This window comes from Schistocerca americana, chromosome 2 (genome assembly GCF_021461395.2).
Source record: "Schistocerca americana isolate TAMUIC-IGC-003095 chromosome 2, iqSchAmer2.1, whole genome shotgun sequence".
Lineage (NCBI taxonomy): Eukaryota > Metazoa > Arthropoda > Insecta > Orthoptera > Acrididae > Schistocerca > Schistocerca americana.
In genome coordinates this window covers 1104951027-1104967965 of record NC_060120.1, presented here as the reverse complement: position 1 = coordinate 1104967965, position 16939 = coordinate 1104951027, and the positions used below count along the sequence as shown (strand labels likewise).

The following is a 16939-nucleotide window of genomic DNA, read 5'->3' as shown; positions in this document are numbered from 1 at the left end:
GGATTAAACGTCTAGCATACTGTTTTACGAGGACACTGAACACTTTCAACGCTTTAGCTCCCCACATTTTATCACTGGTGCCAGAATAGCAACAAAATAATTACAATCCGCAAGCGTTTTTATTATTCCCATACTATGTCATGGAAATAGTGACTAGTCGGCTTGTTCATGAGGCAACACTGTTTGCGTCATAAGGAATAAGCAACATTTTGCGAGCTAGACAAATACCGCATGTACTGTACCCTCTAGAAAGATCGCCGAGCAGTACAATAATCCCCTATCGTATGTAATGATCAAATTATCCAATAAACAAGAAGAACCTCTTTCCAGTGGCAGTCAGTTGGTAGATATGCACTGTAGCCTACGACCAATTGCTGTGCATGCGTTTGTTTACACTAGCGTTGAACTTACGACGAACAAAGTATAGCAAACCATGCCTACCAAGATCCTTCCATATTCTGTGACATCCGTAAGGGTTTAAGGAGGTAAAAAGATAAAAAGTTCAACGTCGATGACGAGATCATTACAGAGTACAAGCTCGCATTGGGCAAGAATGGAGATATCGTTAGCAAGAGTTGCACATCAGGAAAACCGACGTAGCTTCCCCTTCACCATGTTTCCTGTGATTTGGAACACAACTATTCATCATGTTGAAATCGGACACGTGTTGCCTAAACGAACATAGTACCACTTATGTACTGTGATTATTTTTTTAAGGAAACACTTCTCTTGCGTCATCCTTGTTCTGACTGGTTTCCTGTAGCTCACCAAGCATTCCTCTGTTTTGCCAACTTCTTCAGCACTGAGTAACATTGTACGTAACGTCCTCACTTGCTTGTTGGATGAACTCCAACATACAGTTCCCTGTTCCTCCATGCAAGTTATTCCCCTGGTGACTTTACACATATCCTACCATCCTGTCCCTCCTTCTCATCGGCGTTCTCCATGTTTTCCTTTCATCGCCGATTCTGCGGAGAACCTCCTCACCAGTCCACCTAATTTTCAAACTCTTCTATATCACTCCATATCAGTAGCTTAGATTCTCTTTTGAGATTTCCCCACAGTGTGTGATTCACTACCATGAAATGCTGTGCTCCACAGGTATCTTCTGAGAAATTTGTTCCTTAAATGTAGATCTTGTTTGATACTAGATATGCCTTCTTTGCCTGCCATAGTGTTCTTTTTATGTCCTTCTTGCTTCGTTCATCACGTGTAATTTTGCTTACAAAGTAGCAAAATTCCGTGATCTCCAGTTTGTACGTTAACTTGATCACTAATTTCTGCTATTCCTTATTACTTTCGTCTTTCTTAGGTTTATTCTCAATCCACATTATTTAGTCATTGGACTGTTCATTCCATTCAGCAGGCCGTGTAATTATTTCCCACTTTCACTTAGGGTGACAACGTTATCACCAATATTATCACCGGTACATTTTGACCCTGAAGTTTAATGCCTCTGCTGAACTTTCTCTGCGAAGACTACTCCACTGCACAAACATGCTAATTTACTGTCTGCCCGACTATGGTACTAAAGCTTAAATCCATGAGGTTGCGGTTATTTACCACCTCCTATCGCCACGCCTCGTACTACCAATTTACGAACATGGGTTCCCTCTGGGAACATAGTATTTCTAGATAAATTCAGTAGCCCCCATCATCCCCAAAAGTGGGAGATAAGCAGACCGAGAACATTCCCACCCTACATTACTCTTCCCGCACAATGTATAGAGTATACGGTGACAGGCAGCTACCAGAAAGTGGCATTCCGTATATAGTGTATGCCAGGGGCCACAGAGGCTCCACGTGGTACAGCGGAGTAATTTGGTCTGCCTTGCATTAAGGGGCGTGACAAGTCACCGCGAAACCCGTAGTTCCGCCCTGACCAACAGAATTAAGTGTTGTAGTATGCTGAAGTGTAGCCTACAACAGAGCGCAACACAGAGCCCCACCTGCGGCGAGACGAGCCTGACCCTGCTGGACGTGTGGATCGGGCGGCCGTCTTTGAGCCACGAGAAGGCCAGCTGGGGGTGGCCCTCGGTGGAACAGTTGAGCTGCGCGGGCCGCCCCACGTCCACCGTCTGCTGCTGCGGAACCATGTACGCGGACAGCGGCGCTGGAACAATGGCACAGGGAGGCACGCGCTAAGTGTCTGGAAATGCGACTGTGAAACAGTTTATTGGTTCATGAAAGTTAAGGCTATAATACACTGGCGGTGTCCGCGGCTCCTCCGTTGCTTGCTGCTGTTGGCAGTTACTAACAATTGGTCGTGGCTGAGCGAGTGATAGCATACGGCAGTCAGCGACAGGCAGAAAGACGCAGACGATGTTTCTCAAAATCTTTCAAGTTGGATATCAAAGAAGCATATTTAATCGCTGCTGCCTGTGTGACGTCAGATTTCTTTGACAGTGTAGGAAAATGTGTAAAGATTTTGTTCATAGCTTTTGTTCCTAAAGCCCAAGTTTCATTTGTAATGCGGAAATGAGAGCATGCATGACATTAACCAGCTGATCTTTTCCTTGGAGTCCAGTGCTAAAAACATCATTTAGGTGGTTAGTTATATCGACCAAGTACGCGAACAGTCCTTTCGACTAAATAAAGTCCACTGTTTTGACAATTACCTTCGTGACATGTTCCATTTCGAGGGACTTGGCGTATAATGCAATGAAACTTTAACATCGACGTATTGAAAACTCTGAGGGCCTCGTTTTCAATCAACTGGACGGAACCTCCGTGTACCCCAAATGGTTCAAATGTCTCTGAGCACCATGAGACTGAGGTCATCTGTCCCCTAGAACTTAGAGCTACTAAAACCTAAGTAACCTAAGGACATCACACACATCTATGCCCGAGGCAGGATTTGAACCTGCGACCGTAGCGGTAGTGCGGTTCCGGACTGTAGCACCTAGAACCGCGCGGCCACACGGCCAGCCGGTGTTCCCCAGCCATTGCTGGAGCACCATCCGTTGTTAGCCCGGATAGATTGTTAAGTTTTAACGAAAAGCGATTTAATGTCAATATAACAGTTTCCAACAAATCTCGTGACTTCGTGGTACCCTTAAGTGGATACAATGCCACTAATTGTTTTATTAAAATGGGCATTATCATTGCTGACATAAATCGCAGCTTGGGCAGTATTTGCCATATCTGTGGATTCATTGAAAGCTGGAGAAAATTTTTTTTAGCTCTGATGTACGATTTTTTAAAATTAACTCCAATTTGTCTTCCAGTGTCGTAATAGTTTGACGAGACAGGCTTAGTTTTGAGAAATCCTTTTTCTTTTCTGGGCACACAATTTCAACGACGATCTCAAAGCATTCCTTAACCTTTTCGTCATCTGAATATGACTCTGAATTTTTTACCAGTATCAGAGCTGCTTCATAACTCACCTTCACATAGCTTGTTGACTCTGAATATGCCCTTGTAAATATCTGCCTTTGGTTTAAGTCCTTTATGTGGTCTTGTCGAAAATGCTCCGTGTACTTATCAAATATAAATTTATGTTTAGTCTTGTAATACCGTATAATGTATTCTTTTGCAACCGAGACAGATTCATTGCAGATCAGACACATTAGTTTTGTTTTATAATCCACAACAAATGGTTCACAGTGCATTTGTCTGGAACCGATCTCATCTCCTCCACAGCTTCTTAGGTCCTATTTGTTTACTAGTTGACGCCATACCAAGTTTACGTCTTGAATTTAAACAGACATTTTTTTTCCATAAGTCGGAAACTGACATAGAGACTACACTGTGAAAAAGAGTTTTATAATTTTATATATATACGTCACGTGAAGTTCAGAAACAAATATCAGTTACTTAAAGCAGTTCCATGGAACTCTCAAAAATTTCCTGCAAAATCTACTTTAAAGTTCCCCGAAGTTGTAAACACCATAAAGCAAGTTAACCGTTTTGATGCGCTGCGTGGCTCTATGGTAGGATGCCGAATTTCCACACGGGAGGCCTTCGATTCCTAGATGTGGTACGTTTTTAAACAAAGATTCATGTTCTACGGGCATTTCCGCGAACCTTAGGTTACATGAAAAACGAAAAAAATTAATTTGAAATGTTTTTCTTTTTTAAAAAACAACCTAATGTATAAAGCATCTGTTATTAAGGATTTACATCTGCAATTAAAACTGGATTTTGTGTGTGACATGTAATTAGAAATAAGAGGACGTGCATTTTCCATAAAAATGACAATTAAAAATCTGCTAATTAACATATTTATATGACGTAGGTATTCGAACTGAACGGAAAAAATCTAAAAAGGTAATGACCCAAACTAGACTACAACCAGTAATCCAGTCTCGAGTGCTGTTTCTTTTTAAATCTTTATTTGACGCTTTACAGAAATGCTTGCAGAGCATGCAACTATGTTTAAAAATATCTGTCAACTCTGCATCTGTGTTTAAAGTACTACCCACTTGGGAATCGAACTCTAGTCTTTCACATGGGAGGCTAGCATTGTACCACAGAGCTACACTGCTCGTCGAGTTATTGGTCTTTCGTCTGAGTATCATACGCACTTTGGAAACTCCGTAGTCTGTTCTCTCGAGAATTTTTGGGAGCAGTATTCAACTGCTTTAGGAAATTTCGACCCCAATTTCGACTTCTTTTGTTATGACTGTTTCTTAAAACTATCCTAAATTTCAATTCGATAACATTATTAGTTGTTGCAAATAAGGAAGGAAGACAGGTGGACGAAGTTGAACTAGGAGGGTCTACCTTTGTAATGCGAAACCCTTAAACGTCTTCAGCAAAATCACATTATTACAATTAAATATTTATTTATTTTGTACTACTAAAATTAAAATAAGGTACTGAAGGAGAAACCGTAGCTAATGTCGATTAGTATACCTACTCACAATAACGGAATACATAAAATAAATGCAAGTCTACTAAAATTAAAGTCAAGCATCACGGATTAACTGTAAAACGATGAAAGCTGGCTTTACTTACCTAAAGGGATGACAGGTGTATCGCGACTGAATGTGCACCACTTATACACGTGAGGGCCGTAACTTTTCGGGAGACAGTGTTAGAAGTTCGCAGTAAAATTAAATATGAAATGTACTGGCTGTGTCTGACACTCGCCTCACTCACTCAGCGCAACAAACGTATCCGTTTGTGCAGTCCACACTACCGCTGATTGATGGTTGCATATCGACAAGGCGAACTAAAGTTTCTTAAAGATAGCGCGTGTGCTTTTCAAAATGGATCTAACATAGTGTTTTTTTCAAACAGGAAAATACATGAAAATCTAATGATAGTTGAATCAATGAACTGAGATATTCCTATTGTAATTGGATATGGTACGAAAGATGCTTGATGGCACGCTCTTTTGGGGGGTTTTACGTGAAATAAAAATTTTTCTTTCGTATGCATCAGCTCTGCAAGCCAAAAATTAGCTCTCCACGGCCGAGTGCGGCCTGCGGGCCGTGGGTTGGCCATCTCTGCTCTGGAACATTCTGGAAAACAATGTCATGGTATACACAACTGAGTGCGCACCAAATGGTATACTAATGAGTCGTAGTCAGTTGGTAATCGGGAGCTAGTCTGTCTGTAACTCGTATTTGACTCAGTAGTCTTTTAGCGCTAGTAGTATGTGGTGGTAAGTTCGTATGGGACCAAACTGCTGATGTTATCGGTCCCTAGGCTTACACACTACTTAACCTAACTTAAACTAACTTACGCTAAGAACAACACACACACACACACACACACACACACACACCTATGCCCCAGGACGGATTCGGACCTCCGACAGGGCAGCCGCCAGAACCGTGGCAAGCCGCCATAGACCGTGCGGCTGCTGGTAGTATGTCGTTTGTTCTTGAAAGTGACGCACAAATAGCTCTCTGGTGGGTGAAAATCTGAACGGTGTGTTTTACTTTTGTGATCAGACAAATGTACAATAAAAGGAGAAGAAATATTAAGGAATAGAGTTTTCAGTGAAGAACAAACAAACCGGGGTCAAGTCATCCGACTGCAAGATGACGAGCACCACATTCTCACCAAATAAAAGATGAGTTCTTACCTTACGGTACGCAAGATTTTTGTTTGAGTGACTATTCTTTCGTCAGCTTCTAAATGTACAATCGTAGATGTTAAAAGATACACGAATTTTTATAAAAACCATGAGAACTTTTTAACATTTTTAGTAAGAGGGTCATTTCAAAGGGCATTGACGCCGTCATAAAATCAGAAATATTTGCCATCTAGTAATTTAGGCGACAATAAAATCGGTTATTCAACGAGAGTTTGTGGACTTACTAAAAGATAGTATAGCATGTCAGTTTTTAGTGCGTAATGACCAAGTTAGTTTCTTTCATATCATCATAGCACATACGTACTGGTAGTCTTGATGCAAACGTTTTCCACTCTGCATACTTCAGCCTAAGGCTGTCTGAAGGTGCGTACTTTGGTGGAGCTTTGGTCTACATTTCCAATTTTTACCCCATACGCTTGGTTCAAATGGCTCTGAGCACTATGGGACTTAACTTCTAAGGTCATCAGTCCCCTATAACGTAGAACTACTTAAACCTAGCTAACCTGAGGACATCACACACATCCATGCCCGAGGCAGGATTCGAACCTGCAACCTAGCGGTCGCGCGGTTCCAGATTGTAGCGCCTGAAACTGCTCGGCCACTCCGGCCGGCCCATACTTACCAAATTAACTATTGATTGATGCCTCAGGATGCGCTCTGTCGACCTACTCCTTCTTTTATCAAAGTTTTACCGTACAGATATTTGCCCCTCTATTTGTTTCAGTATAGCTTCACTGGTTATCCTTTGTATCCATAGAACACCATCATTCTCCTGTAATACCACACTTCAGATCCATGTAACATACTCTCCGGACGAAACCTTTCAGGAATGACATCCTCACTCGTTTCTGCCGATGTTGAGACATTTATCTTTTTCAGGTAAGTTTTTCTCGTTATTGCCAATCTGTATTAGAAATTCTTACGCTTCTGATTTCTCGTGAATTCTCTCTTTTATTTCTGACACAATCACAATTTACGACACAATTATTAGCGATTTCGGTGTACTATTGCCACCTTCAGGTACTATTACTCGTGGGTAGCGTTAGGTGAAAAAGATTCATACATGCGTCGTCCAAACCTCCTTCGACAGAATGTCGATTTTTGCAAAAACTTTGATGTGTTTACATTAATTGTGCCTCCCAATCAGCAAAATATTGTTCACTTGTTTTAGCGTCTCATCTCCTAATGCCCTCAGCATCGCCTGATGTAATTCGACTGCATTCCAGTATCCTTGGTTTACTTCATACGATAACTTCTTTTTGTGACACTATCGAAATCCTTCGCCGTCTTTGACCGAATCGGAATAGCATTGGTAAACATTAAATATTTTATTTATTCCCTTTAGAAACTTCTCACTAGTTTCTTTTTGACATCTTGGACAGAGTGCAGATTGAACAACATCGGGGATAGGCTACATCTCCGTCTCACTCCCTTCTCCATTAGTGCCTGCCGGTCAGGTTTTTCGAGTCTTATAACTGCAGTCTGGTTCCCATACAACATATATCATATCTCGCTCCCAGTATTTTATCGCTGCTATTTTTCGTTTGAAAATAGAATATTCCGTTCAACTTTGCCAAACACTTTCTCTAAATACACAAATCCTATAAATTCGGCTTTATCTTTCTTCTACATTCTCAGGCTCAATCCAAAGTCGAGGTGGGCAGTGGCCATAATGTTTTGTCTGTTCGGTGTACGCAGGTAGTGCATGGAAGGCAAGTAGAAAACGCTGGAGAAAAAATGTGAACAAATCTAAAAACATATACTCGTCGGAAGAACTGATTCAGCATATGGAAAACTCACTACAATTTTTGGCGAGATTAATAGCTAGGGTGTAAACATGAAGAGTTCAAGAGGAATTCCTCTGTTAATTCCAGAGGAGAGAGAGCGTGAATAGGTGGAGACAGTACACCGAAGACATCTGCGAAGGGAGGAGCTGTCTGATGACTTGACGGAAGAAGAGAGAGAGTAGACAGCATAGATGTAGGGGATCCAGTTTTACAAACAGCATCAGAGTTTAACAGAGCTTTGAAGGACTTGCGATCAAATAGGGCGGAAGACATAGGCAACATTAATCTGGAATTTCTAAAATCAATGAAGGAAGTGGAAACCAAACGACTATTCGAGCTTCTTTGCAGGAAAGGTGTGTCTGGATGCATACAGTCAGAGCTTGAGAGGTGGCATGCCTTTACGATGCTCACAGTGACTTGCCCCCTCTCATATTTATATCTTACTCTGAGTAATTCGATTTGGGGAAGTATAGCCGAGTATGGTCATTACAAGACTAGTATTGAGAAGTCAGAAGATATCAATAGTTTCCTCTCTAATCGCATGCGGTGAAAAATTGCTATTTCTTCACACGCGGACTTCCCATGCAGCGTCTCTCGTCATTACGGTGGTCCGGTGACAGGCGGGCACTGCTGATCTTGAAAGGGTTATGCCGATGGGTGTGAGGGAGTCGAGTGGATGCTGTCCAGATGCCGACATTGTCATAAGACATAAGAGTGGGGGCGACACGCCCACAGGGGCCTGAAGGAGCGGCTGGGGTTAGAGATTCCGTTACTTCGCAGAAACTTAGTGAAAACACTTTCTGACGGGCTACCAGCGAGGCGTGGGAATGACTTGTGTTCCCAGGCAGTCTTGGCCGGCAAATTCCCGCGTTTTCTGCAAAATGATAACTCCGATTGGCTTGCCCAGCTCCGTGATGTAGCAAAATCGGCGCAGAAATTGGCACCAAGTATCTCCATTGGTGGAATAGTAGTGCTTCGGCAATAGAGTGAAATGTTCCACCGGTTTTCGAGTTGCTGATTGGCACGTTTAACCACGGCCACCGTGGTGGGGGCGGTAATGTTCTGTATTCGGCTTGTACGAGTGCTCTTGGTAGAGTTGAGTCTCGCCTTTAGGACGGGGTAGGTTACAAGACTGAGCTCTCGCTGATCTGGACAGCCTGCCTTCCGTTGGCTGTCTAATATACTTTCATTTAATTGTAACTGTTTGCCGAAGTTGCTGAAGTTTCGACTTCAACGTAACTTTCCGAGTACAGTTAGCAATTGAGGGGCCTATGTTGTCCGTCTTGAGCAGTTTTGACTAAATTCACTGTATCGGAGTTACTGTGTGACTTCGATTGTTAAAATCAACCACTGTACTGTCAGTGATTGTGTGGCGAGCCTTCTTCATCTCCCTCAGAGGCGAATTTGAATTCCTAGGAAGTCTTTAGTCTGGTACAACCAGACCAGAACATTCTGTTTCAGGCTATACTCGCGACATTATCATCACCACATCGACTCCGGCACGCCAGATCGTGTCCTTGCAGTTAAGAAGACAGCCTGGTAATGTATGTCCGCAGCACCGGCAGATTAGGGAATTTTGCTATGTGATAATCAGAGCTCAGCAGAGCGCGCCTGTTCCCATCTTTTCTAACGTGGTTCTGTCTTGGGTGTCCATTGTCCGAGTTCTCACTACTGTAGCAGCAATTAATGTTGGGTTGGCTGGGTGTTTCTCTTACGATTTGAGTTGCAAGGAATTGGCTCCACATACCACTAGGTCATAAATGTCACAAGCTAGTTTATGGACAACTTCACCTTCACAGCATTTATTTGAGTATCCAATTTGACGTATTGTAAATGATTCACGCGTTTTGTTTATTATTTTGAGTTTAGTCATAATAAATCAAATTGTTATTTTGGACAGAACCTTCATTCTGTAGATCGGGAGAGCAACCCTTTCATTTCTCACCACGTAAATGAAACTCTCCTTTATTAAATTAATTTCTATCAAATTAAATTATTGCAGGTGCTGAACTCTTTTCTACTCTACTTGCAGGGTCGATCACAGTCAGTTCGCGTTTCTTCTTAATCCATGTGCAACAGCAAAAGTCTGAGTTAGAAAACGGGGGAGGGGGGGTGGGGGGCTTAGAGCACCATTTCCATATGAAGATTCTAGAAGAATTTAATGTTAAATACACTGCTAGCCCCGGCACCTCGCATAAAATGGCGACCCTTAGCCTCGGATCTTTCATGTGAATCGCTGATAAGCCAGCAGTATTCTCAGTAGGAACATCCAATTTTTTTTTGTTAATTTTTTTTATTGATTAATACCCAAGTTTTTTCTGGTAGTTCCGCGTTTAGTTTTTAAGTAGCGGCGCATGATTACAGTTTTTGTTTTCAGTGTATATATTTTTTTGTTTGTTCATTGCCTTTTTGTGGTTCTTTGATGTGGTGTGGGTACCACATCACCCTTTGTCTGGTTTGTGTGCGGTTTCTGTACCACAACAAATCGTGCATGTAATTACACCGTTGGAACGGCGTTGTTGAAATGTTATGTCTGTGTGTAAAAATGCAGGGCGTAGATTATTTTTATTGTTGATTTTTTGATAAACTTGTTTTTCATGAATAATCACGAGAAGTAAGGCACGACGATTAGCGAGCGAAGCTAAAACAAAACAGGATAGCATAATGGATAAGGGGCAGACTACTGACAGGGATAGGTTCGGAGATGAGATGGGCACATTTTTAGCAGAAGACGGCGACAGGGCATTGATGAGGAAGGTGATTTGAACGTGATCTTAGAGCAACGTCGCGGCCGTGATTATGATAGTGAGGTAGAGGATGAAACAGAGGCAGGCACACAGGTCGAGACGGTATCAGAAGTTTATAGTCTAACAACGAGCGAGAGCAGACAGAGGCCAGCTCGGCCACGTAAGAGCTCTAGCGCCCAGATGTCCAGAGTTACATCACCCATGTGTGACGAGGGCCAAAAAAAGATGACATTAACCCAATACTGAGCTTCCTACGATCAATGAAAGAAGAAGCTGACGAACAACGTAAGAAGGAAAAGGAAGAAGCTGACGAACAGCGTAAGAAGGACACTCAGGCAAATATTTAGCATATAGTGGAAATTCGTGGAGAACTTCTAACAACAAAGAAAGAATGTGGAGAAGTAAAACAAATGTCAATGGTTGCACAAAAAGTAGCAGGCCTGGCCAAAACGGCAGCAACAGGGGCAATGAAAATTACAAAAGCAACTTCTCAACTCGCAGGGCGCTTGCGACGTGCGACACAAGCCAACTCAAAATCCCTAGTGCTCTTAAAAGCTCAAGGTAATATTGCGGTTACGAACACCACGAAACGAATGGAAGAAGTAGAAAGTTGGATAGCAAAACTAGAGCGAAACGGGCACACGAGCACTGCGCGTTCGGATACCAATGATGGAGTACACAGAATTGTGTCTCCGAGGAAAAGCCCGCCGTGCTCTAGCCCAGTGACAGAGTGCGTAAATAACAATGCATACGCAGAAACAGCGAGTAATAGCTCCAATAATTGCAGCCCACTTAGAAGATTGAATGTTGAATGCCACTGCCACTGTGATGCAGAGGTAGCACATCACAGTTATCAGCAAGATAGATCAGGACACTCAGCAGACGTGCAAGTATCGGAAACGAGTAACAACACCAGTGCGAGGATCGGATAGGATTTTGATCACAGTCACTTCCTGTCGATACTAAAATTCCAAAAGTTCAGAGATAATGGAGGGTCGATGCATCCAAGAGCTGGGTGATGCAGTTTACAAATTCATTGCCGTCATCGTGGACAACCCTGGCAAAATTAGAATTCATGTCTGGACATATCGAAGGCCAAGCCGCGGAAAAGGTGCGGGGTGTGGCAGCGATGTGTCAGACGTATCAGGAATTTGTTGATGCGTTCCTGCGGATCTACTGGTCAAAGGAAACGCAAGACAGGATTAAAGAGGAAATAATATTTTGTCCTGAACTGGAAGTGTCCGGGCAAAGGAGCGCAACCAAATTTTTTGATGATTTACTCAAGAAGAATTTTTACGTAGTCCATATAGCAACGGACAAATCATTAAATTTTGCTTTTCCAAATTGCCAGTTAGGTACCAACAGACACTTGCTGGGAAGTGTGAATCTGACATAGAAGCATTCAAGAGTCTATTGCGTGAACTCGAAGTAGTCTTTGATAAACAAGACGCAAAGGACAGGAAGAAAGGGCAGAGTAACAAACACCACGGACCAGCAAGGGAGGACGACAACAGATCGCATAATCGCACTGGTCAGTTACGGAAATCAAGGTTACGCTAACCAAGGTTTTGGAATCCAGAGACAGGGAAATCAGAACGTCAGGGAACAGGGTCATGCTAGACAAGGAAGCTGGGACAGGAGGAATGACGAACGGCAAAGCGACCGTAATAGGAGAGAGCGAAATCAAGGACAACACGAGAACCAGGAGATTGAAATTAGGCCTGCAAATCCTAATGCACGTCAGAGGAGGGGGAGTCTAACAAGCGATTGGCGCTAGTCCATAGGACTCCACCACATCTCTCACACAAAGAAGTTCGTGGAATAATAGTAGTTTAAGTGGTCTACATAGTAGAATAGGCAAATCTACACTCCTGGAAATGGAAAAAAGAACACATTGACTCCGGTGTGTCAGACCCACCATACTTGCTCCGGACACTGCGAGAGGGCTGTACAAGCAATGATCACACGCACGGCACAGCGGACACACCAGGAACCGCGGTGTTGGCCGTCGAATGGTGCTAGCTGCGCAGCATTTGTGCACCGCCGCCGTCAGTGTCAGCCAGTTTGCCGTGGCATACGGAGCTCCATCGCAGTCTTTAACACTGGTAGCATGCCGCGACAGCGTGGACGTGAACCGTATGTGCAGTTGACGGACTTTGAGCGAGGGCGTATAGTGGGCATGCGGGAGGCCGAGTGGACGTACCGCCGAATTGCTCAACACGTGGGGAGTAAGATCTCCACAGTACATCGATGTTGTCGCCAGTGGTCGGCGGAAGGTGCACGTGCCCGTCGACCTGGGACCGGACCGCAGCGACGCACGGATGCACGCCAAGACCGTAGGATCGTACGCAGTGCCGTAGGGGACCGCACCGCCACTTCCCAGCAAATTAAGGACACTGTTGCTCCTGGGGTATCGGCGAGGACCATTCGCAACCGTCTCCATGAAGCTGGGCTACGGTCCCGCACACCGTTAGGCCGTCTTCCGCTCACGCCCCAACATCGTGCAGCCCACCTCCAGTGGTGTCGCGACAGGCGTGAATGGAGGGACGAATGGAGACGTGTCGTCTTCAGCGATGAGAGTCGCTTCTGCCTTGGTGCCAATGATGGTCGTATGCGTGTTTGGCGCCGTGCAGGTGAGCGCCACAATCAGGACTGCATACGACCGAGGCACACAGGGCCAACACCCGGCATCATGGTGTGGGGAGCGATCTCCTACACTGGCCGTACACCACTGGTGATCGTCGAGGGGACACTGAACAGTGCACGGTACATCCAAACCGTCATCGAACCCATCGTTCTACCATTCCTAGACCGGCAAGGGAACTTGCTGTTCCAACAGGACAATGCACGTCCGCATGTATCCCGTGCCACCCAACGTGCTCTAGAAGGTGTAAGTCAACTACCCTGGCCAGCAAGATCTCCGGATCTGTCCCCCATTGAGCATGTTTGGGACTGGATGAAGCGTCGTCTCACGCGGTCTGCACGTCCAGCACGAACGCTGGTCCAACTGAGGCGCCAGGTGGAAATGGCATGGCAAGCCGTTCCACAGGACTACATCCAGCATCTCTACGATCGTCTCCATGGGAGAATAGCAGCCTGCATTGCTGCGAAAGGTGGATATACACTGTACTAGTGCCGACATTGTGCATGCTCTGTTGCCTGCGTCTATGTGCCTGTGGTTCTGTCAGTGTGATCATGTGATGTATCTGACCCCAGGAATGTGTCATTAAAGTTTCCCCTTCCTGGGACAATGAATTCACGGTGTTCTTATTTCAATTTCCAGGAGTGTATGAACCTTTCTTCGGGGGACAATAATCGTTGCATTAATAGATTAAGATTGTTAAAGTATTAACACGCTGCGTTGTCTTGTAAAAGAATTTACTGCTGTTAGCCTTTTTTTTATTATTATTACGTTCGCGACTTCCAATGTCGATGGAGTAGGAGGCACTTCCATTCCATGAGCAATGTTTTTATCCTTCCCTGCCTGGTATCCATGTTGAGGGATAATGATGGGTGAGGAGATGTCGCACAAACGGGCGCATACAAGAACGTGCTCCTAGAAGCGTTCTGGGAAGTCGTGATACGCTCCATAGCGGCTACAACCAGTTCGCGAGACGTTCATACCAATGTTTGCAAGCACGCGTCAGCGCACTGCAAGATTGTGATATATTGCGTGATTTCGAGGATGAATATGGGCAGTATAGATTTTACAGTGGTGCGGCAGCATCGTTGTCTTGCAAGTCGGGGTGAACCTGTGGGCGTTTGACTGCAATGGTGCCCTAGACGGTAGATGCGGGCATAAAGCCTACCATGCCAATGTGCTGGTTGTTGATTTAGCGTGCTGCTCGTGACTGTCACAGATGAATAACCAAGGAATTAGAGATTCGTGACATACTGTGTAGCTGGCGTGTGGTGGGCATCTGAATCCTCAACAGGAACCTGTCCTGGCTTGGTCATATTACATTGCCTCTGGAAAGGTGCGCTCTGATCGCTAAAACTGCATCACATAGAAAAAGAAGTTGCAACTATAAATTTATTGTCTTGTATAGCCATGGCTAACCCAGTCTCTGGAGTTTCAGTGAGGCGTAGTGAGAACTTGGAGGCTGTGTCGTATGGCGCGCACATCACTGTCGTCGTCAATAGCGGCGAGCAGCAAGACATCTCAGCGTAAGAGGAATTATGTAAGAGTATTGTATAAGGTAAAAAAAAAAAGAGTACCATATACTAGGATAATTTAAACTTTAGGATTAAGCAGTGCTTTGGAAAAATATCACTGACACGATTCCCGAAGGTAGCAATCGTAGGAATTATCACATCATTAGTTTAACACCTCATGCGCCGAAGTTGCTGACAAGAATAACATACATATTGAAAAACTTAGTTCAGCATCTCTTAATGACGATAAATTTGACTTTAGGAAAGGTAAAGGTACGAGAGAGGGAATTCTGAGGTTGCGCTTTGTAGTGGAAGAGAGATACTTCCCCGTCTTTCAGTGTTCCCTGCCATTCTGTGGAAATCGAGCTCTCTCGTTACTAAATGTATTAGGAAGGTACTAATAACCTCCCTTCATTGCGTTGACGAGATCGGAACAGCTCATTTACAGGTATCATTCGTGTTAAACGACTGACGCTCGGAAATGTGAAATTTGAATGGATGAGCGGAATCGATTTGAGACTAACACGTAACCACAACAGCGAAAATCGGTTACCGAAATCCGATTTTCGTCTTCTGCGAGTTGTGTCACACGTAAACGCTGTGTTAGTTGCCATGAACTGATTAGGTGGTACGGCTGCCAAAGCAGCTACTAGCGGCTATATTTTGTACCGCATCTATTTCCTATTGTCTTGAGAGAACCCGTTACAGAGTCTTTGTTACGCGCTACTTTACTAAACGTCTTTACTGATGCAGTCATCGCACATTAATACGTTCTTGCTAACCTATCAAGTTGTAGGTATAAGTATGCTCTCGGATGCGTCATTTGAGTGGGCTGTCTTTCCTGGGCAGATATTTGTCTCCTACGTACTGGTGAACAGTCACCATGACTTTACTGGGATCGACGCTTATACATGAAACTGCATGAGTAGAACACGTTGCCATACGAAAATAATAACTGCACTGGCATGCCACTGCCTGACTGGGGCCGCTACGGGCAGACACGGCAATTCTGCTGCATGACGACCGGACTCTGGAGTGGCAAGGCTCGGCCAGATACTATGCTGTCACTGGAAGGCAGCAGCCACTTGACGTAGCCCTGTGAAACCTTCGCTTAACGCTGTGGGCTATTGGAAAGATGGTGATTTCTCGTCCGTAGCGTATGAAAATAAGGAATTGGATGACGACGAATACTAAATGTAAATTGTCAGCTGTAGTAGGACATTACGCAGAATCAGCGGTGACGAGTGAAAATATATACTGGACCGGGATTCGACCCGGGACCTGCTTACGAGGCAGGTGCGATAAGCACTGCGCCATAAGGGACACAGCTTTATCCCAACTGCACAGACTATCTCGGCAAGCCCCAGGGCCTGTCCACATTCCCACTAAGCGCCACCTGTCTGCAGTCCTTGTCAAATGGTTCAAATGGCTCTGAGCACTATGGGACTTAACATCTGAGGTGATCAGTCCCCTAGAACTTAGAAATACTTATACCTAACCAACATAAGGACATCACACACATCCATGCCCGAGGCAGGATTCGAACCTCCGACCGTAGCGGTCGCGCGATTCCAGACTGAAGCGCCTAGAACCGCTCGGCCACACCGGCCGGCAGCTCAGTCCATGTCCATTTTACTCCCATTCGCTACTCTGAGATTCTCACAGGAGATCGGACGTGTTTGCGCATCCACACTAAAGAAGGTGGGTCCATTGCCTAGCTAGGCATATCAGTTATATGAATGTGTGCCGCCTGTTCTTTCGGACATGTGCGACAGAACAGACACCACGAATTCATATACTACGAATACTGCCGACTCCGCCGGAGGCGAGCACGAATTGCAAGTAGTGAAAGAAAGCACGGCGAGTGACAAAATGTATTAGTTACACCGTGTCACTAACGACTTGGTTCGCTCAGAATAAGAAATTTGAGGAATGCGGGAACTACTGAGTGAGCAAAAACGTGCAGAAAGGGAGACAGGCGAATAACAGAATGTTTCAGTCACTAGCAGCCTGCTTCTTTCATGACATTCGTAATTTTCACTTGCTCGTAAATATTATAAATAATATTTTGCCTGTATTTTGAGTATACTCTGTTGCTTTTTATGTTTATTTATGATTTTGCATTGAATACGGACTATTTATATACGTGCATTGTAGACTGAAAAATATTATATAGTTACCGGTCAATGTACTGGATCTAT

The 16939-nt window shown here is 44.3% G+C and overlaps 1 protein-coding gene across 1 annotated transcript in view; it reads right to left on the bottom strand.

Annotated features, from left to right (window-relative positions):
- LOC124594704 (Down syndrome cell adhesion molecule-like protein Dscam2) overlaps window positions 1-16939 on the bottom strand; it is a 160156-nt gene that overhangs the window by 105292 nt on the left and 37925 nt on the right. Inside the window, exon 3 of the mRNA XM_047133072.1 lies at window positions 1950-2113. Coding sequence (XP_046989028.1) covers window positions 1950-2113 — 164 coding nt within the window. The remainder of the gene's footprint in view (window positions 1-1949; window positions 2114-16939) is intronic.